Source organism: Oryctolagus cuniculus, chromosome 12, assembly GCF_964237555.1.
Source record: "Oryctolagus cuniculus chromosome 12, mOryCun1.1, whole genome shotgun sequence".
NCBI classification, from domain to species: domain Eukaryota; kingdom Metazoa; phylum Chordata; class Mammalia; order Lagomorpha; family Leporidae; genus Oryctolagus; species Oryctolagus cuniculus.
Window position 1 is genome coordinate 3,364,218 of NC_091443.1, and position 21,169 is coordinate 3,385,386.

General features: G+C 51.5%; 1 protein-coding gene across 8 annotated transcripts in view; it reads left to right on the forward strand.

Annotated features, from left to right (window-relative positions):
- Positions 1 to 21,169, forward strand: part of CHD2 (chromodomain helicase DNA binding protein 2) — a 117,531-nt gene that overhangs the window by 88,270 nt on the left and 8,092 nt on the right. For 6 of the 8 annotated variants that reach the window (XM_051835173.2, XM_070053481.1, XM_051835182.2 and 3 more), the window contains 9 exons: positions 1,591 to 1,729; positions 1,871 to 2,021; positions 3,091 to 3,213; positions 4,225 to 4,353; positions 5,189 to 5,329; positions 7,177 to 7,311; positions 11,602 to 11,780; positions 13,075 to 13,174; positions 15,154 to 15,367. In XM_051835173.2, the coding sequence (XP_051691133.1) occupies positions 1,591 to 1,729; positions 1,871 to 2,021; positions 3,091 to 3,213; positions 4,225 to 4,353; positions 5,189 to 5,329; positions 7,177 to 7,311; positions 11,602 to 11,780; positions 13,075 to 13,174; positions 15,154 to 15,367 (1,311 nt within the window). Of the gene's footprint in view, positions 1 to 1,590; positions 1,730 to 1,870; positions 2,022 to 2,750; positions 2,863 to 3,090; positions 3,214 to 4,224; positions 4,354 to 5,188; positions 5,330 to 7,176; positions 7,312 to 11,601; positions 11,781 to 13,074; positions 13,175 to 15,153; positions 15,368 to 21,169 lie in introns of those variants that run through there. The other 2 variants (XM_051835178.2, XR_011380526.1) reach the window with 2 other exon arrangements.

Below are 21,169 nucleotides of genomic sequence, written 5' to 3' on the forward strand. Positions count from 1 at the left end.
TGGGACCATCTTCTACTGCTTTTCCCAGGGTGTTAGCAGGGAGCTGGATCGGAAGTGGAGCAGCCACAGCATGAACCAGTGCCAGCCACTCAACTTGATCTTGAACTTTCTCAGTAGCACTATTACAAAAATCAAGTATGAATTATTTTTAAAACACTTGAATTTTTTTAAAAGATTTATTTATTTGAGAGGCGGAGGCAGATAGAGAGAGAGAGAGAGAGAGTTCTTCCATCCGTTCATTCACTCTTCAAATGGCCACAACTGTTGGAGCTGGGCCGATCCGAAGCCAGCAGCTGCTTCTGAGTCTCCCACTTGGGCCTCTTCTACTGCTTTCCAAGGCCATAGTGGAGAGCTGGATCAGAAGTGGAGCAGCTGGGACTCGATTTGGAGCCCATATGGGATGCCAGTACTGCAGGTGGTGGCTTTACCTGTTATACCACAGCGCCGGCCCCAAACACTGAATTTTTAAATATGCATTCAGAGTCATCTTTTATTAATTTAAGAACGCAGGTAGTATAACAGAAAGATTAAGAGTTATAAACCACAGCATTTTTTTTTTTTTAAATCCTAAAATCGTGGCTGGCCTTGTGGTGCAGTGGGTTAAGGAGCTTGCCTGTATCACTGGCATCCTAAATGAGCTTCAGTTTGAGTCCAGACCTCTCGATTTCCAGTCCAGCTCCCTGCTAATGCACCTGCGAAATTGGTGGAAGATGGCCCAAGTACTTGCCGCCCTGCCATCCATGCGGGAGTTCTGGGTGCCTGTCTTCATTCTGGGCTAGTCCTATCTGATGAGGCCATCTGGGGAGTGAATCAGCAGATGGAAGATGTTTGTCACTCTGCCCTTCAAATAAATATTTAAACATTTTAAAAATCTAAATCTTAACTGAATTTTTTTTGAAGGTGTATATATTTGAAAGTCAGAGTTACATGAGGCTGGTGCTGTGGTGCAGCGGGTTAAAGCCCTGGCTGAAGCGCCGACATCCCATGTGGGTGCCGGTTCCAGTCCCGGCTGCTCCTCTTCCAATCCAGCTCTCTGCTGTGGCCTGGGAAAGCAGTGGAAGATGGCCCAAGTGCTTGGGCCCCTGCACCCACGTGGGAGACCTGGAGGACGCTCCTGGCTCCTGGCTTCGGATCAATGCAGCTTCAGCTGTTGTGGTCCTCTGGGGAGTGAACCAGCAAATGGAAGACCTCTCTCTCTCTCTCTCTCTACCTCTCTCTGTAACTTTGTCTTTCAAATAAATAAAAATAAATCTCTTAAAAAATAAAGTGTTAGAGAGAGAGAGAGGTCATCCATCCTCTGGTTCACTCCCCACATGACCACAATGGCCAGGGCTGGGCCAGGCTGAAGCCAGGAGCCAGGAGGTTCATCCACATCCCCCATGTGGGTGACAGGAGCCCAAACACATGGGCCATCTGCTGCTGCTTTTCCCAGGCTATTAGCAGGGAACTGGATTGGAAGTGGAGCAGTGAGGACTTGAACTGATGCCATATGGGATGCCAGTGTCTCAGGTGTTGGCTTAACCCACGTGGCCACAGTGCCAGCCCCTTACCAAATTTTTGCTTAACTAATGTGGCATTGATATTCTTTAGGGAAAGGACCTGGGAAAAGGAGAGGCCCAACAATCAAGATATCTGGAGTTCAGGTTAATGTGAAATCCATTATCCAGCATGAAGAAGAATTTGAAATGCTGCACAAATCTATCCCGGTGGACCCTGAAGAAAAAAAAAAGTGAGTGTATTTGGGTCTGTCGTGGGTAGTCAGCCACGAGAAGACAGCCGGAGTTCAGTCGGTGCGGCTGCCTGTGGTTCTCGTGATCTCTGCTCTAATGTGTCCGCGCCGCCCTCTTCTCTGTCCTCACTCGCACCCCAGGTACTGCTTGACCTGCCGCGTCAAAGCCGCGCACTTCGACGTGGAGTGGGGCGTGGAGGATGACTCTCGACTGCTGCTGGGGATTTATGAGCACGGCTATGGAAACTGGGAGCTGATTAAGACAGACCCAGAGCTCAAGCTCACCGACAAAGTAAGCTGCTGTGGCGCTAGAGATTTCTGTGCAAGATTTATTTTGCAGTACTGTTATATTGATCACGTACTTTAAACTGTTTTTAACTAAATTGGAAATCGGCACAATAGCACATTTCCGGGACAGTGTGTTAGCGTCTTTGGTGGACTGCGGCACCGCTTCATGGATGGGAATCAAGGGAAGGGCAGTAGCAGGTGCGACTTCTGGGACGAGAGAGGAGAACTCTGAGCGCGCTGATAGCTATTGTAGGTCAGACCTCATTACAGCAAATACCAGGGGCGTTTTGCTTTTAATAATAAAAGCATTCTCTGGCCTCCGCTGTTGGCACTTTGTTTAAAATATATTTGAAACGATCATGTTTCAGTCTTTAACACGAAGAAAAGGAGCGTGACCTTGGTGTTTTTTGTAGTGGAACTAAACACTGGCTGTACTTCTCCCACAAAATCGAGCCTCCCACCCTGTCTGTTGAAGTAGCAACGCCGTGGTTAGAGCAAGGAAAGCTGACTGGCTCAGACTGCAGTAGGATTCACTCCCTGTGGTGCTCCTGGCACGTCAAACGATGCTCATCCCATCTGGGTTTAGGAGGGTGACAGCACCCAGCCTCAGGCACTGAGACCGAATCCAAGAGGTCCGCCTGCGGTAGCAGGAACGGTCCCATCCTGACAGAGCTCAGTGCTTTCCGGCAATGCTCTAGAAGCATTTTCAATCTAAATCGAAGCTTTAACCTAGCTCCAGGGAGTCCCTGCTCCTGGAAGGAGGAAATCCACGACGGCTGGGATCTCTAGCAGATGGAGCCACAAGCCCCTCCTACCTGAGTTGTTCTACCCTGTTAACAGCACAGGTAGGAGCCAGTGGGAGAGCTGCATTTCTCCACCCCATTTGTGCGATGAGAACAGCTCGAGAGGGACCTGCAGTGTCTGGGAGCCATGACATGAGCTAGGATCGGAGGCTGTATCGTGTTTCGGGTGGCTGGGGTGGGAAGGACCGTGCTGAGTGCGTTGTCTCTTTGTCCTGATCCACTAACCGGCCTGTGGGTGGTGGCGTGTGCTTCTCTCCTTTCCTGTTGAAGATTCTGCCCGTGGAGACAGATAAAAAGCCCCAGGGCAAGCAGCTGCAGACCCGAGCGGACTACTTGCTGAAGCTGCTCCGGAAGGGTCTGGAGAAGAAGGGGGCCGTGACAGGAGGGGAGGAGGTGAGTGTGCTGCCCGCTGTGTGCTCCTCGGGCCGCGGGTGGGGAGTCGGGAGAGGCACAGCCTGGGCCCGGGCAGGATGCTGCGCTCTCAGGGCTCCGTGTGTCCCGTGAGCTTCCAGGAAGAGGGTTTGGTTGGTGGTGATAGAAATGATCAGTGTTACTTGACCTGGACGTAGTTCTGGTAGCACACTGAGGACCGGCGGTGCCTGTGGTTCCCTCGGACTCTGGGCTGCTTGCAGGGACAGAGTGTTCAGTTGGAATCCATAGTGGATTCGTTCAGAAACTGCACTTGAGTTGTTATCTTACTCAGTGGTAAGTACCAGCTGAGTTGCTGGTGCACCCTTCTGAGCTGTATTTGCTGTTTTCCCACTTGATCGGTTCAGTTCAGGCCTAGAGAGGTGGAGAATCACAGTTGGGAGGCACCAAGTTAGGCCCTATGCTAAGCAGTCTTGGTGTGTGTGTGTTTCCTAAGTGCTTTTACAGCCAGAGCATTTGAATTTATTTCTCTGTATTACAAACAAGTAAATTTTAGGGGAAACAGATCTCCCTGATCCCACCTTGCCTTTTGCTGTGTGGCGTTGTGGTCCAGGTGCAGCGTGGTTCTCCAGGCAGCCTGGTGAGCAGGCAGCGTACACGTTAGGCTCTGGAGACATGGAGTAGGCTGTGTTTATGTTTGTCAGAGTGGTGGATCATGGGGGTGAGTGAATAGACAATATTTATTGCTTGTTTCTAACTTTTTTAATGTTTCTGATGTTCAGTGTGTTTGTATTTTTGAACACAAAGATTTTTTTCCCTTCATAGAAATTATATATTTAGGATGAATTCCAAAATCTTGAGTCAGTAGGTTCAGGGAGCATTGCGTCTAGTGGTGCTGGGGATGCAGAGGCTCACGCTGCCGATCTCCGAGTGTTCTCGTGTGCACTCCGTGCTGCTGCCTCAGAGGTGCTGGTGCTCTTGTCACGCCGTTGAGGCACAAGCTGTAGCTGCGTTGTCGTTTCTCTCCCTTTCCAGGCCAAATTAAAGAAGCGCAAGCCTCGAATGAAAAAGGAAAACAAGGCGCCGCGGCCAAAGGACGAGCCCGGGGCAGAGTTTTCGTCCCCCAGGCACTCGGACAACCCTTCGGAAGAGGGAGAAGTGAAGGTGTGAGGCTGGCTTTCAGCTGGGGCCGGGGTCTCTCTGGCTGTGTTGATTGTGCAGCGGGTGTGTGGTCATGTGGAATGTGTTGGCTTGCACGTAGTAGCCACAGTGAACACAGAGTGTGTCGGACTTTGCTTACTCTGTCAGAGAGGCCTCCAGGTGTTCATTTACGTCAGCCCTGCAGATCCGTACACAATGTTATTAAGCAAGGGAACCAGGGAGGTTGCGTGGTAGACACTGAGTCTAGCTTGTTGTGGTGCAGTGGGGATGGTGAGGACTGTGGTTGAGCAGGGAGCGAGGGCTCGTGACTGACGTAAAGGGGACAATCACGTAACTGTTGGACCAAGAGCAGCTCTGTGGGTCGGGTTTGGCCCAGGGCCTCTGGTCTAAGTGGAATGAACGTAAGTTGGTGTAGTTCCGTGTGTTGTTACAGTTAAAGGCAGCTTTATGGAATCCTGTTTCGTTAACTCTTACCGTGTAATAGTGCTTTGAGATGAGCTCAGAGAGGGTCCGCAGGGGTGCGGGAACTTCGGCGGGCTTGAGTCCCACACACACGAATCCAGCTGCCAGCAGGCGTGTCCGTTACTCATCTCCCTGGGTCTCAGCTTCCCACCTGTGAAACAGGAGTGAATGCCTGTGTTGAGGGGTTGCTGTGAAAATTAGATGAGGGGGAGCAGAAGAGAGTGCCTGTCTGTCCAGGCTTACCTGGTGAACACCGGAGAGTTGAGAGTTAAGGCCGTGTGCTTGTAAATCAGCTTGTGGACAAGCCTGGGGCGGCGCTCTGCACAAGTTGATAGCAGGTTTGTGGCAAACATTCATAGCGCTCTTCATTCCCTAGGATGATGGCTTAGAAAAAAGTCCAATGAAGAAAAAACAGAAGAAGAAAGAGAACAAGGAGAACAAGGAGAAACAAGTGAGTTCCAGGAAAGACAAAGAAGGGGACAAGGAAAGGAAGAAGTCCAAAGAGAAGAAAGAGAAGGTATTGACGCATCCTCCTTACAGCCTGCGAGGTCCCTGTGCGATTTAGAAGTGGCATGGGGTGCAGGCCCTGGAATAATTGTCTCTTCCTGTGGGTGCAGCCAAGAAGAAGGGATAGGCTGTAGAAGGGAGGCATGTCCCATGCTCGTCCTCGGAGAAAGGAGAGGACTTGCAGATGTGGTTGATCTTCCATAGAGGGGCCTCACCTAGCTGCTACTGCCTATTTCCAGGGCTTGTGTCCACGAGCTAGACCAGGTGAGAGGAATCTGCATTTATGGGTAACTGCTTGAAAGATGTGCTGAGATTCACGTTAGAAGAGCACAATTCGCAAGTGAATTTGAATATTTGAAGAGTGAAAGATTCCAGATGAATGTTATAGCAAGAGTTATTGAGGTATAAAGGAAATAGATGAAACTTGTGGAACTTAAAATATGCAAGAGTTATTGAGGTAGAGATAAATGAAAAGCGTTGCTGTTAACTTCATCTTCACGCTCGGGGTTTGTGAAGTTCAGTACAGACCCCAGGAGTAGTATAGTGGTGGTGCATGCTTGCGGGTTTGTGGCAGAGAAACTTCTGGTTTTTTTCCAAAGAGTTATTTATTTACTTGAAAGTCAGAGTTACAAAGAAAGGCAGAGAGAGAGAGAGAGAGAGAGATTGATTGATTGATTGAGAGATCTTCCATCTGCTGGTTCACTCTCCAATTGGCTGCAATGACTGGAGCTGCACCAATCTGAAGCCAGGAGCCAGGAGCTTCCTCCGGGTCTTCCCATGTAGGTGCAGGGGCCCAAGGACTTGGGCCATCTTTGGCCATCTTCTACTGCTTTTCCAGGCCAAAGCAGAGAGCTGGGATGGAAGTGGAGCAGCTGGGTCTGGAACTGGTGCCCATGTGGGATGCTGGCCCTGTAGCAGGCAGCTTTTCCTGCTGCGCCACAGCGCCGCCCCAGGAAAGAAACTTACGCAGTTAGTCCATAGTCACTGCTGAGACGTCCAGATAGCAATTCTGCTGCTCAGTGACACCCCAGATTCCTTGATGTATCTGTCTGTCATTTTCTCTTACGCATATACATGCAAAATGAAGACCAGGTCACACTGTTTGGGGAGCTTTTGTCTTAGCAGTGTGCAAACAGCTCTCTGAGTGAGTCAACAGGGAAGCTTCCGTGTGGCTGTGGTAACATTCTGGAAGCAGTTTAAAGCTTCTACATTAAAATCGCTTTCCAGTTTCTGATGTCATAAGCTATACTGTGACAAATGCTTTGGCATTTGTACTCCTACAGAAATTCTTTTTTTAAAATGAAACTTTTTAAAAAAGCACAAAGAGCAGTTTAGCCAACTAAACTACTGTCCAGATACTGCGGCTGCTGAGAGCCATCCGTGTTTACTGCAGCCGACTTCGGTTTCTGCCCGGTGGGTTTTGGGTTTTACAGACACTCACCGATGCTGCCGAAGCTTACTCTTCCTCCTTTCTCCCCACCGTAGTCCACTGCTCTGACCGTGTTTTTACTCTTAGACTAAAGTATGCTGTTAGCTTAGTTGGTACTAATTTCCAGATGAAAGAGTAAACTGAAATAAGATTCTTGATATATCCTTGATAAATACTTGATCCTCTGCCAGTCGGTAATCCTCCCGTCTGCGCACGTTATAGATGAAGGAATAGAAGCCTACACTAGCACTGGTAAAATCAGCGTTGTGACAGTGGGGACAATGTGCAGTTAGCCTGTTACTCACGCGAGTTTGTCTCAGAGGACTTGGCCCGCTAGAGTAGTGCAGCGTGGGTGCGGAGTCCAGGCTGCAAGGCCGAGGGCACACATGGCGATGTTTCCTTGTACTCTTTTTGTTTTCCTCTTAAAGCCCAAAGGTGGTGATGCCAAATCTTCGAGTAAATCCAAGCGATCTCAGGGTCCTGTCCATATTACAGCAGGAAGCGAGCCCGTCCCCATTGGAGAGGAAGAGGAAGACGATCTGGACCAGGAGACATTCAGCATAGTACGTCTGGGGCTGGGGCGCCGGTCTGCAGCTGCGATGCTCGCTGGGCCCCCCTTGCTGCCGGTGCAGCCGCAGCACCCTTGGGAGAATTTGGAAGCACATCTCTGTAGCTGAAGGCCGCGTGCTCAGATGCAGGCTGGCACGGAGGCGGTTTACTAACTTGCTCTGCAGTGAGCAGAAGCCTAGGGGCCGGATTTCCTGTCTTGTGCTCCTGGGTGGAAAGGCGGCAGAGGCCCCAAGAGGCATTTAGGAGGCAGACACGTCCCTGAGCTGGCGCTTACTGGCCGTGTCATCTGCAGAGTTCCCATGTTAAATAAATACCTTTGTGTGGTTGGAGATTTTACGTGCGGGGGAGGGAGGCGTGTGAGATGACTCCAGAGATCGCGCTGGTGCCATGGAGGAGAGATGGCGTCCTGCAGAGGGACTGTGAGAGGGGGTTGACCTGGTCAGGAGCTGTCAGGGAGGCGTGTTGAGGGAAGTGATGTTTTGAATTGGGCTGCGAAGAAAGAGTGAAAGATGACGGAAGAGACGGAAGGGAAGAGCACGCCCAAAGGCCTGCGGGAGCTGGAGCGGCCCCACCGTGGGCGGAGGCCGGGTCCTGGAGGTTGTTTGCTTCCATGCCTGTGCTGAGAGCCGGGGCACTGCCTAGGGGATGCCGCTCTGTTCCTCACGTGGGGCGGGACGGCGTAGGGACCAGGTGTCTGCAGGGATTGGTGCAGGCCAGAGTCCTCAGGCCCCTTGAACCCTGGCTGGAGCTGTGGGCACAGAGGTTATCATGTGGCCCTCCCTCCCTCTGTGGCTTCGTATTGTCCCCAAACTTCACAGTTCACTCTGATAATTCCTTCAGACTTAAAGGAAAAGTGATCTTGCAGATCTGAACATGCCCCCATCCTGTGGCCGCGAGGGCAGAGTGTTGGCTCCATCCTGTAAGTGCTCCTTTCTTTTGCTCTTTTTTTAAAAGATTGATTGATTTGAAAGAGCAACAGAGAGGACAGAAAAAGAGACAAAGAGATTACTATCAAACGACTGCAACCTCCAGGTCCGGGCCAGGCTGGAGCCAGCAGCCAGTGGTTCCCTCCGAGTCTCCCTTGTGGGTGCAGGCGCCTAAGGACATGGGCTGTCTTCCTCTGCTTTCCTGGGCGCATTAGCAGGGAGCTGGATAGGAAGTGGAGCAGCTGAGACTTGAATTGGCGCTCCAGTATGGGATGCTGGCCTTGGCTTAGCCTGCTGTGCCATAATGTGGCCCCTCCCCTTTGTGTTCCGTAAAACCTAGACACAGAAGTATATGTGCTTTTCTCTTTTTCACTATCCCAGTTTTCTTAATTCTATTTTCTTCCTGTGAGCTCTCTGAGGGCAAATATTTTGTTTTATATATAAAGACCATTTAGATGCTAGAAGTATGTCAATAAATGAGTAAATGAAGTAAGTGCATGAATTTATGACATAGCTGGCTGCCTCACCTGTTTCCTGGTTTTTCCTTTGTTCATTTTTTAAAAGATTTATCTATTTGAAAGTCAGAGTTACACAAAGAGAAGGAGAGGCAGAGAGAGAAAGAGAGAGAAAGAGAGGGAGGGAGAGAGAGGGCTTCCATCCGCTGGTCACTCCCCAGATGGCCGCAACTGCCAGAGCTGCGCCAATCCAAAGCCAGGAGCCAGGAGCTTTTTCTGGGTCTCCCACGTGGCTACAGGGGCCCAAGCACTTGGGCCATCTTCTGCTGCTTTCCTAGGCCACAGCAGAGAGCTGGATCGGAAGTGAAGCAGCTGGGACTCAAACTGGCACATGGGATGCCAGCGTTGCAGGCGGTGGCTTTACTTACTATGCCACAGTGCCCCTCAGTGTTAAAATAATACCTACTTTTCTTTATAGATTTGTTTCATTTTGACTTTATTTTTGTTTTTAGACTGTGCTTATTTAGAAGCGGAGAGGGAGACAGTGAGCTCCTGTCTGCTGGTCCACTCCCCAGATGCCCACGAGGGTCTCAGTCCGTGCTCCCACGTCTTTGGCAGAGGCACAGTTCCTTGATTCATGACCTCCACTGCCCGGGCTCTGCATTGACAGGAGGCTGGAACCAGAATCAGAGTTGGGTCTCAGACCCAAGTGCCGACCCCTCCCTTGTTTTTCTGTTGTAAAATCTTTAAATGTACTGAAAACATTCAGGAATATATGAGTGGTCCTCAAAAAATTCTCCAAAAATGCGTATTATGAAAAATCATGCATGAATTTCAAAGTTTTTTGCACCAAAATAAACTTTTAGTCCCATCTTCCACAGACTTTTCAAAGTACTCTTGTAATAGGCATTGGTGCCATGAAGCGGTCAGATCTGAGTTTTGAAGCTGCAGGAGCAGTGTCCCGTTCCCAAGGCCCCGGCGTCCCTCCCTCCCTGAAACAGCCTTGATGCTGGGCCTGTGTGTGGTGTGAGTTCTGCTCCGCAGCCAGGCGCTGTGCGTGCTTCCACAGTGACCCTGGGCGGGCCTTGCTCCACGTTCCGTATGAAACAGGGGAGGGAGTAAGGGGCACGGCCTCTGTCACCCAACAGAGTTCTGACCCAGTTTGGCCTGAGAGCTCGGGTCCTTACCTGCTGTGCAGCACAGCCCCCGGCACGGCTGTCCATGCCGTGAAGCCGTGCGAGTGGCCGCTGTGAGGTTGTCCTCCCTCGGCATTAGTGTCTGACTTCGTCGTGTGGGTATTGTGGCTGTGATTTCAGTGCTTCCTGTCCTTCTGTTTTGGACTTCCTGGCTCATTTCATATTGATGGGCTTTGGGGTTTTCCAGCTCTGCTGCAGGCAGGCTGTGGCGAAGTCACTGCGGATGTGTCCTGTGTGTGTGTGTGCAACTCCTTCAGGGGGTGTGGCCGGGGTGCGTGCCTGCTGCCTGGGAGGCGAGGTAAGCCGCTCTCTGGAGCGCAGCCCAGCTGGTCATCTCTTGCCCACATTCTGCCAGTCTGAGGGCTCTGCGGTGCAGCTGGAATGCTCTTTTCCTGTTTATCGGGCATGCGTGTTCCAGTGCCTCACGTGTGCACATCCTTTACCTATTTGGCCCTTTTGTCTTTTCTTAAATTTTTCTGTTGAGATCTTTAATACACTCTCGGCACTGATTTGTTTGTTTGTTTGTTGTAGTCCTCTCAGACATTTTCCAGACAGTGTGTCTCTGAAGTGTGGCACTGAGACGTGCACAGATCCTCCGCACACAGCAACAGGCAGAGGCCACACGTGCCCTGGGTTCTCAGGGTTGTCTCTGGAATTCTTGTTTTGGGCTGTTAGACTGTGGGGTTGGTTCCTAGTTCTGTCTTTCGTTTTCCTTCTCTGCGTTTTGCTCTGCCTCCTAGGAAGCTCCCTTAGCTTTATCTGGCCGCCCTCGCCCCCCGTTGAGTTCTTGCTGCTCTCGCTCTGCTTTATCTCCAAGACTCTTCTCTTGCTGTGGCTCTCCGCGTGTTTGCGTGCTGGTAGAAGACACTGGGTTGTCAGTGTGTTCAGGAGCAGGCCACTGGACGCTGGGCGGGAAGCCCCAAGCACGCGGATGTGGCCTGATGGGAAACTTGCCGTCTTGGTTCTTCCTCGGAGGTGGCCACATTCTGTCAAGAATCCCCCAGCCTTCACTGTGGATTCCGAGGCAGAGGAGCGGGCGATGACTCATCACGTAGCCCAGTTGACCCTGGCCTGTGTCCAGCTAGCAGGCCTTTCTTTGATTTTCTCCAGCGAATAAGCGTCTGCGTCTGATGTATCTGTTGACCTTGGCTCTCTCTGCACCTGCAGAGACACCTGGCTCTGGGGTGTCTTGTGGTGTGCGTCACGCTGGTTCTCGGCTGTCTGCACTGCTGGGTCGGGTTTCCTCCGTTACCTCGTGGCCCATGCTGCCAGTCTCTTGTTCCTCATGTTTTCTCTTTGAGGGCTCACCTTCCTAAACAGCCCCTTCGCTGTGGTCTTGGTGGGGTTGGAGAAGGAGAGGAAAAGATTTTCATCTGGAAGCCTTTCCTTCAAGCCTGAAGGGTTGGTAGACGTTCCACATTGTGTTTCTGGGTGATTTGTGCTGGGCTGTCTCAGGCTAGGCCGAGGCAGGCCCTCTGAGGTGCTGCCCTGTGCAGACGAGGAGACTTCAGTCAGAGAGGCTCAGCAGGGTGTGCCGGGGCCGTGGACCCGCCTTGTGGCACTGCAGCCGCTCGGGCCGGCCCACCGTGGGCGATTTTGTGGTGAGAGGGGCCCTGTCGGCTGTGCCGTGGGCAGCTGGTGCACAGTAATGAGGGCAGGAAGCTCCTGCGGATGCCTGCATGCGTCTTCTCTGTTGGCTTTTCCAGTGTAAGGAGAGGATGAGGCCTGTGAAGAAGGCGTTGAAACAGCTGGACAAACCCGACAAGGGCCTGAGCGTGCAGGAGCAGCTGGAGCACACCCGGAACTGCCTGCTGAAGATCGGGGACCGCATCACCGAGTGCCTGCGTGCCTACTCGGACCAGGAGCACGTCAAGCTCTGGAGGAGGTAGCGCCTGGTCGCCGCCAGTCTGGGTCCACAGGGCAGGGCCGGGCTCCGCTGCGCTTCGTGAGCACCTGGGGATTTTTCTTTTCAAAGATTTTATTTATTTGAGAGGTGGAGTTACAGACAGTGAGAGAAAGAGAGAGAGAAAGGTCTTTCTTTCGTTGGTTCACTCCCCAGATGGCCGCCACGGCCGGAGCTGCACTAATCTGAAGCCAGGAGCCAGGAGCTTCTTCCAGGTCTCCCATATGGGTGCAGGAGCCCAAGCACTTGGGCCATCTTCTACAGCTTTCCCAGGTTCATTAGCAGGGAGCTGGATCAGAAGTGGAGCAGCCGGGACTCGAACCGGCACCCTTATGGGATGCTGGCAGTGCAGGCAGCGGCCTCACCCACTAAGCCACAGTCCTAGCCTTTTGAGAGTTGCAGAGTAGTACTGAGATACTGTTTGGGTACGAGACGTACGGTCCTGTGTGAGCTGAGCAAACCTGACGGGGATTGAGGTGCAGGAGCAGCTGGAGCTCGCCCGGAACTGCCAGCTGAAGATGAGGTGGTGGAGCCAGATGGCGCAGCAGGAGCGCCAAGAAGGCAGTGCCCACAGGGCGGGGCTGGGGGCTGGGGGCTGGGGCAGAGGCCTTCTTCTCGCAGGCAGGGGCACTGAGTGGGATTCCTGAGGCGGGCAGTGGTCTTGGGCTTCGGCAGAGGCTGGACGTATTTAGGACCATGAGGTAGTCGGGGTTTAAGAGCAGTCTGTTACGAAGACTGGTGCCCTTTATGGGATGCCTCAGAAAGGCAGGGAGGTGGCTCGCGCCCTCCCGATGCAGTCAGGGTGTCCTGTGGGGGCACTGCGTGGTGGCACTGCCTGTGTCGCCTGCTTCTGAGCTCCCCTGTTGCACAGTGGTGCCGTGCTGGGGGAGGTGTAATGGAATCACAGGGAGGGAGACTTGGGTGTTTTCGGGAAGAAATGACCGTAGTGGTGATATGTAGGAGGAAAGGTGGGCCACTGCGTGCGAGCCCAGGCTGTGGGTCGGCGTCCAGAGAACCCTGGAGGACGGGAGCTCTCGCTTCCAGGAATATGGATTGAGGGTCTAGTCGTCAACAGAACCCCAGTCTCTAGGCCTTTGATCACTCAGCTGCACAGCATGCACGAGTGACCTGGAAGAGTATTCCTGCAACTTGACTTCTATACGTAGATTTTCCATAGCAAAATTCAGTAGCTTGCTGTCTGTAAAGGGAATAAAAACGCATTGTTCTAATTCTGTAAATCACTGTAAATGTTAATTTCCCTTTTTTTTTCTTTTAGGAATCTGTGGATTTTTGTTTCCAAGTTTACAGAATTTGATGCCCGAAAACTGCATAAGTTATACAAGATGGCTCATAAGAAAAGGTCTCAAGAAGAGGAGGTAAAATGCAGATTTAATCCGAGTTCAACAAATGAGACCAATTACGCACAAAATTCCATAGCCAGTGTTCTTCCCTGGGGAGGCGGTCAGAGAACCCTGGCTTGCAGAGGGGCTGAGATCCCTGGCGTTTCCCTTTTGTTTACAGATGGCCACACAGGTCCACGACAGGTGACAGTGGCTACCGTGGGCCACAGAAGGAGCCACCCTATCGAGCGCAGTGTGTGTAGTCACTCGGTTAGCCACACGGTTGCCACATAGCAAAGACTGTGTTAGTGGGAGAAGTGAAACTATGCTGCATTCTGACACAGAGTTCACTGTGCGTTCTCGTGACCTGGAGTCATTTCTCCACCACGTCTTCTCTTCTTCCATTTGTACATGGGTTACAGTAGCTTAGTAAATTTGGATCCTAATAGGTAACAGGGTTGTGGGCAATGCTTTTCTTGCTGTTTTCTGGGCCATGTCCTTGCTGTCCTTCCAGTCTTTGTACGTAAAAAGATCTCAACTGCCTGCTTCAGGAGCAAATCCGAGAAGTGTCCGTTCGTGGCCTCGCCTTCGCTGGAATGGGGATGGCAAGGCGTGGCCTGGCTGAGCTGCAGAGGCCAGGCTCCCTGTGCAGGCACGCCCACTCGCTGGGCTGCCACTTGCCACATGGGTCCATCTGAGCACACTCGGTAGCCCCTCCACGAGCTTGCCTGCTCTCTGAGGGCAGGGATTCTGCGTCCTCTCCCCACTGCTGGGTCCTCAGTGCCGTGGAGTGGTGCCAGGGACAGGGCAGGTGCTCAGAAGTGCGTGTGCCCTCAGGTATCTGGCAGTCAACTTTGTGTGGAGGAACAGGCTGCTGCAGCAACACACGGGAACGCTGCATGCTACTGCTGGGTGTCCCTGCAGACCAGCGTGCTGTAAGAAGTCTAAAAGAACAGGCTCAGGAGGTGAAGCAGGTGGGAAGGCCCTTAGGAGGACGTGAAAATGAGGATGAGGGTCTGACAGTGGACACGTGGGGGCATTTAAAGGCTCATAGAAATATGAAGCATGAAAAAACTGTGTTCTTTTCAGAATTTTTTGCACCAAAGTAAGCTCACCTTTCATTTCCATTTTCTACTAACTTTTTTGAAGCACCCTTGTAATGGTGAAAGGCTTAATTTAGTTATCGGAAGTCAGTATAAGTTGAATATCAGAAGTGGTGATCTTGTAGTAGTGGGAATACACACAGCCTGTCTAGAGGACAGTTGCGCAAGCTTTGATGAGAAGCTAAATGTGCAGTTCTGCTTCTGAGAACTCAATTTAAGGATTTAATTAAGGATGTAAACATATTTGTAATGGGAATGAATAAAAATAAAACACAACAGTAAGAAACAGTTAAATAGATCATATATCCACCTGGGGAGAACTGTTTAATCATTAAATGTAGGACTGTAGGAATAAGTATTCACCTGGGAAGATTGTCGTATTGAGCTAAAAAATTTTTGTTGTAAAAAAATCTAGAAACAAAATCAAAGTAGCCATAGACTAAATGATCATCAGTAGATCCATCAGTGGTTAGGTTTTTGGGTCGCTCTGTATTTGTGTTTCTGTTTGCTGTGTGTGTGTGTGCGTGGGATTCATTGAAAGGGTTTTCCTTGCTGACTTTGGTGTCTGGTGGGGTTGTTTGTGGTGAGCCGTGGAGAGGTGCTGTGCTGCTCACGGTTTGCACAGTGCAGGATCACGCCCCGAGAGTGCCGACAGCCGAGGCACCGGCTGCAAGCCGCGTGGTGTTCTCGTACCTGTCAGTGGAGGTGCGTTTTCTCGTAGTGACCCAGCAGGTCGAGCTCAGCACGTGGATTCCTGCTAGGCCGTGGGAGCTCTTTCTGGTAAGAGGGTGTAAGTGACATGTGCAAGTCAGGGAAACCAGGAAGGAAGTGGAGGGGATATTTATTATTTATTTTGCTCCTGGGAGTCGAGCCTGGGATCCTGAATGTCTTTGGTTTCCTCTAACTCTACAGGAGCAGAAGAAGAAAGATGACGTGACCGGTGGTAAGAAGCCGTTTCGCCCAGAGGCCTCGAGCTCAAGCCGGGACTCTCTGATCTCTCAGTCCCACACCTCTCACAGCCTTCACCCGCAGAAGCCTCATTTGCCTGCCTCCCATGGCCCACAGATGCATGGACACCCAAGAGATAACTACAGTCACCCCAACAAGAGACACTTTAGTAACGCAGGTAGGGCACTGAGCGAGTCTTTACAGGGTGCTGGGGAACCCAGCCGTTCCCTTCCCAAAGACAGCGGCTGTACAAGGTGATGGAGAACCCAGTTGTTCCCTTCCCAAAGACAGTGGCTGTACAAGGTGATGGAGAACCCAGTCGTTCCCTTCCCAAAGACAGCGGCTGGACCCTGTGCCCTGTCCTGCAGCACTGTGCTGGGGTCTCTCTTTCCCGAGATAAAGCGTGAAATAAAGATGCCGACGACCGTTAACTGCAGCTGTAGATGAAGAAGAAGTAGCTATCATAAACAAAAGACAAGTGACAGTCGTAGCGGGAAGCATACGTTCTGTATGACAGGTAGATAGTCAAAACTGCTAATAATGAAAGAACCCTCGTAAATTGTTAGAAAAATGGGCAAAGGATCGTCAAGAGTTAGAGCCTTCATATCGGGAGAAAAGGTACCATACCTCCGATTAGCCGTTAGTGTCCAAAATGTACAAGAAACTCAGTAACAAGAAACAGCCTAACTAAAAGATTGGTAGTGGACCTCAAGAGACATTTCTGAAAAGAAGACTTGCAGATGGCCAATGGGTATATGAAAAATGCTGGACATCACTAATCATCAGGGAAATGCGAATTAAAATCTCAGTGAGCTGTCTCCGCACATCCTTTAGAATGACCATAACCGAAACGACAAGGGGTAGGTGTTGGGCCTTTCAGTCAAGCCATCACTTGGGTCCCCCACATCTCAGATTTGAGTGTCTGGGCTTGAGTTCCAGCTGCACTCTGATTCCAGCTTCCTGCTGCTGTGCTTGGTCGGAGGCAGCAGGTGGCGGCTCTCACGGTCGAGTGCCTGCTACCTGAGAGGGAGACTTGCAGTGAGATCCTGGCTTCTGGCTTTGTTTGGCCTGGCCCGGCCTGACTGTTGTGGGCATTTGCTGAGTAAACCGGTGGCTGGGAGATCCCTTTCCATCTCTGCCTTAAAATGGGCAGATAGATTTTTTTTAACTAAGTGTTGGTGAGGATGTGGAAGGAACTCTTACCTGCTTTCAGTGTATCCGCTGCAGAAAGCAGTGTGGAAGCTCCTTTTCAGAAAACTAAAAGCAGAGCCAACATGACCCACCAGTCTCACCACGGCATGGGTAGAGAAGTCTTTTTTTTTCTGCCAAGGCCACTTGAATATTTATAACACTCCAAATGATCAGCTTAAAAATTAGCCTGCTGTTGGCTGGCGCCGCGGCTCACTAGGCTAATCCTCCGCCTGCGGCGCCGGCACACCGGGTTCTAGTCTCGGTTGGGGCACCAGATTTTGTCCCAGTTGCCCCTCTTCCAGGCCAGCTCTCTGCTGTGGCCTGGGAGGGCAGTGGAGGATGGCCCAAGTGCTTGGGCCCTGCACCCCATGGGAGACCAGGAGGAAGCACCTGGCTCTGGCTTCGGGTCGGCGCAGCGCACCAGCCGCAACGCATTGGCTGTAGCGACCACTTAGGGGGTGAACCAATGGAAAAAAGGAAGACCTTTCTCTCTGTCTCTCTCTCTCTCTCACTGTCTAACTCTGCCTGTCAAAAATTTTTTTTAAAAAATTAGCCTGCTATAAATTTTGAGTCCCACCTGCAAGTTGCCTTGGTAGGGCCAGACCAAATAATTTTGTGGGCCTTAGCTGGCCCACCGGCTGTGCTGTTGGATATATATCCAAAGGAAGTGGAATGAGAGTGTCGAAGAGATACCTCCACCGCTGTGTTCACTGAAGCACTGTTCAGTGTTCTAGATGCAGCACCAGCCTAGGTGTCCATTAGATGAGGAGAGAAAACGTGGCGGATACACTGAGCTGCACCGTGGAGTAGCGTTCCGCCGTGGCAGTGCATCCAGTGCTGTCATTGGCAGCAGCGTTTGCGCCTGGAGGGCGTCATGCTCAGGGAAAGAAGCCTGGCACAGGCTCTCACCCACAGAGTGTGACGGACAGAGCTTGGAGGAGCAGAGGGTAGGACAGTGGTCAGCAGGGAGAGGGTACACAGGAGGAGGTGTGCTGCTCACCGGGTGCAGGATCGAGCTAGGAGGCGGAACGGCACAACAGGTGACTAGTTACGACGCATTCTGGGAAATCGGAGAACAGCAAGTGTGTGAGGTAATGCCGATGTTAATTAGCTCGGTTTGGTCATTATGTACGTATTTTAAAACATGCTATGCTTGATAAGTAGATGCCATTTCTGTTAGTGAAAATTTTCTGGAAAAAAAAAAAAAAAAAAACAAAAAAAAAAACCCAAAATCCTGAGGCAGGTGTTTGGCCTGGCCGTTAAGCTGCCACTTGGCGCTGCCTTGCGCGTTTGGGTCCTGGCTCTGCTCCCAATTCCTGCTTCCTGTTGGCGCCACCCAGAGGCAGCGGTGAGGGCTCCACTAGTTGGGTTCTTGCCACCCTCGTGGGAGTCCTGGATTGGATACTTGGCTCCCAGTTTTGTCCTGGCCCAGCCTAGCCCAGTCCTGGCCATTGCGAGCATTTAGTGTGGGGGCTAAATGGGAGCTCTCTGTGTCTCTGCCTCTCAAATAAATAAATAAAATCAAAGATTTTAAATAAAAACAAGCTCTTGAAACAAAGTTCAAAGAAAGGGAATGCAGACTGAGTTGAAGTCTTGGACCATTGATTAGAAGAAGAGCTGTGTTTATGTGTGGCAAAGAAAGTAGAGACAAGAAGTTCACCGATTTTCTTTTTTAATCATTCAGATGAGCAAAGAAGTAAGAGATACGCAGTTGCTAAAAGTGTGAATTGCTACCATCTTTTCCGAATACTCAGAGATGTCTAAAGGCATAGGCACTTTAACAGTGATTTCTGCTGGAGTCTCCAGTATGAGTGAAGACGCGCCCGTGTGCGGGTGCCCTTCCAGACTGCTAGTGACCCTGCATGTGCGTCAGTGCGGGGTGGGCGCATGAGCAGGAGGACGTCTTCACGAAAATACTGCTCTCAGTTGTTAGAAAGAACGAGTCGGCTCTTTAGATAAAGCACCGGAGGGCAAGAAAGCAGTAGTAGCAACAAAAGCCTCCCTGCGCGCGGACCTCAATGGCCGTCAGTGAGTTCAGTCTCAGTTCGCTCTGGTGGGAAATCCCATCCCCACAGCGCAGCCTCTCCCGGCTCACCCTCCCCTCCTTCTCTGCCCGCCACCAGCCTGCTCCCTGCCTCTGGTCACACTCCCCTGGATAGTATCACACACATGTGACCTCCTGTGTCTGCCTTCTTTAGCTGGCATAGTGTTTTCTTTCTATTTTTAGTTACTTTTTTTTTTTTTATTTGAAAAGCCAGAAAAGCAAATAGAGAGGGACAAAGAGAAAGGTCTTTGTCTGCTGGTTCACTCCCAAAATAACTGCACCAGACAGGGCTGGGCAGACCGAGGCCAGGTGCCTGGCACTCAGTCTGAGTCTCCCATGTCGGTGGCAGGGCCCCAATAACTTGAGTGGCCCCCCGCTCCCTCCCAGGGTAGGTAGCAGGAGAGTGGCTCCGGAAGTGGAGACGAGACTTGAACCTGGATACTCTGATATGGGCGGCAGGCTAATATTCCATTGTTTGGATAGAGCACATTTTGTTCCTTCATTGGTAGGCATTTGGAGTGTTCTGCTTTGGGACTGTTGTGAATAGTAATGTGAACACTGATGTACAAATAGGTATTGAGTACCTGTTTTTGATTGTTTGAAGTATTGACCTAGAAGGGAGTTGCTGCCGGCACCGCAGCTCACTAGGCTAATCCTCCACCTTGAGGCGCCGGCACACCGGGTTCTAGTCCTGGTCGGGGTGCCGGATTCTGTCCCGGTTGCCCCTCTTCCAGGCCAGCTCCATGCTGGCTCATGCAGTGATTCTGTGCTTGGTTTTTTGAGATACTGCCAAACCGATCTCGGTGGCATGTGTTTGAATAACGCATTTACATGAGCACGGAGAGACATGAAGGCACGCACACCACGCACACTGAGGGCAGTGGCCGTTCCCGGGGTGCAGGAACAGAAGGAAGGTTGGCAGAAATGATGAAGAATCCGCCCGCTGTCTGCTGCTGCCTGAGTTAGAGTGAGCGTGAATTAGTTGTTTTTGTTTTAAAGATTTCTTTTATTTGTTTGGGAGAGTTACAGAGATCTTCTGTTGTCTGATTCCCTCCCCAGATGGCCACACAGCCAGGCTGAAGCCAGGAGCCAGAAGCTCCATTGGGGTCCCCCACACGGGTGCAGGGGCCCAAAGACTTGGCCCATCTTCTGCTGCTTTCCTAGGTGCATTAGCAGGGAGCTGGATCAGAAGTGGAGCAGCTGGGCCTTGAACCTGTGCCCGTGTGGGATGCTGGTGTCACAGGCAGTGGCTTTACCCCTTATGCCATAATGGTGACCCTCCTTTTATTTTGTTAAATGAATTTTTTTAAAGATAAGAAGAAAGGGGAAAAAATCATAGGATGAACCTTAAAAAGTATATAACATATATAGACGTGTAGTGTAAGGTTGATCTTACAAAGATTCAAATATTCTATAATAATCAAAATGAAATATCCTTTTCTTTGTAAACTTCAGTTCTAGAATTTCCATTTGAATTAAAACACACATTCCAGTCTTCTGGTAGAATCCTCAAGCTTTTAAAAACAACTGCTGAGAAGTCCTTGCCCTCCGACTTCCCGTGAGCGATTGCCGCCGTGAGCGTTTCCTCCCGCTTTCAGCCCTGTTCTGGTCTCGTGCCTGGGTTTGCTCAGAGGGGGACACCGCTGTCGACGTTGTAGGGCTCCAGGTGGTCCCTTCCTGAAGAGAGCGTTCGCCTGCTCCCCAGGGCGCCCGGAGCGGGTGACCCCGCTGTCTGCGGATCCCTGCTGCGGACGCTCCCCGGCTCCTCTGCTGGGCTGCCCTCTGGCGGCCTTGGCCCCCGCCCGCGTGTCCCGTAGCTGCCTGCTCCCTGCAGATTCAGTGGCCACGCACTTGAAGTCTCCCAAGGTGCAGTGCCCCTGCCGTCCAGAGAGCCTACAGGAGCTCTGCTGCTTTCTCTGCTTATCCAGAGCAGTTGCTCGGCCCAGCCCGGCCCCAGAGAGGTCTGACACCTCCTGCTGTCGCCGGAACCACGGAACCGGGCCAGCCCGTGCCGGTGCTGCCTGCGACCCCGCGAGCCCTGACCGCCTGACCTGGGAGTGGATGCCCCCTGGTGTGAATAAGTTTTCACAGCCCTGGTAGCAGAGGTGTTTGACAGCTGTCTGGGATCTGGCTTTCCACTTGTTTGGAAGCCCCCTGCAGCTGGCCCTGCACATGGGATGTCTCTCCTTGCCGTCTGTTGAGCCTTGGGTGGACTAGTCTGAAGGTTTTTATTCCCTGATCCTTCGGCTGATCGCCCAGATCAGGTGATCAGGCCTCTGGGTGACTGCATTCTGTTAACGATGGCAGTTTCTAAGGGGCGCAGCTTTCCTGGTGCCGTCACACTCTGGGTCTGCAGGAAACGCTGGAGGGCCAGCAGAAGCAGTGGAGGCATTTACTTGGTGGCAGGATAGTGACGCAGTTGTGAGCAGGAACGGAGCTCCCCTGAGCCCACGTCTCTCCTGGGCTGAAGGAATAGAGCAGCACAGAGCCGCTGACTCGGAGCAGCAGACACCGGTGCTGGCATCACGGCGTGGCGGGGGAGCCCGCTTCCGAGTGCCCACCTGAGTCCTGGCTCTGCTTCTGCTGCAGCTTCCTGTTCATGGGCCTGGAAGGCAGTGAGGGTAGAGCAAGTGCTGGACTTGCGGCTACGTCACGCACGTCTGTCTCAGGCCTGCCTCTGCCTTTTTTTTTTTTTTTTTTTTTTTTTTTTTTTTTTTTTTTTTGGCTAAGATTTGTTTTGTTTAT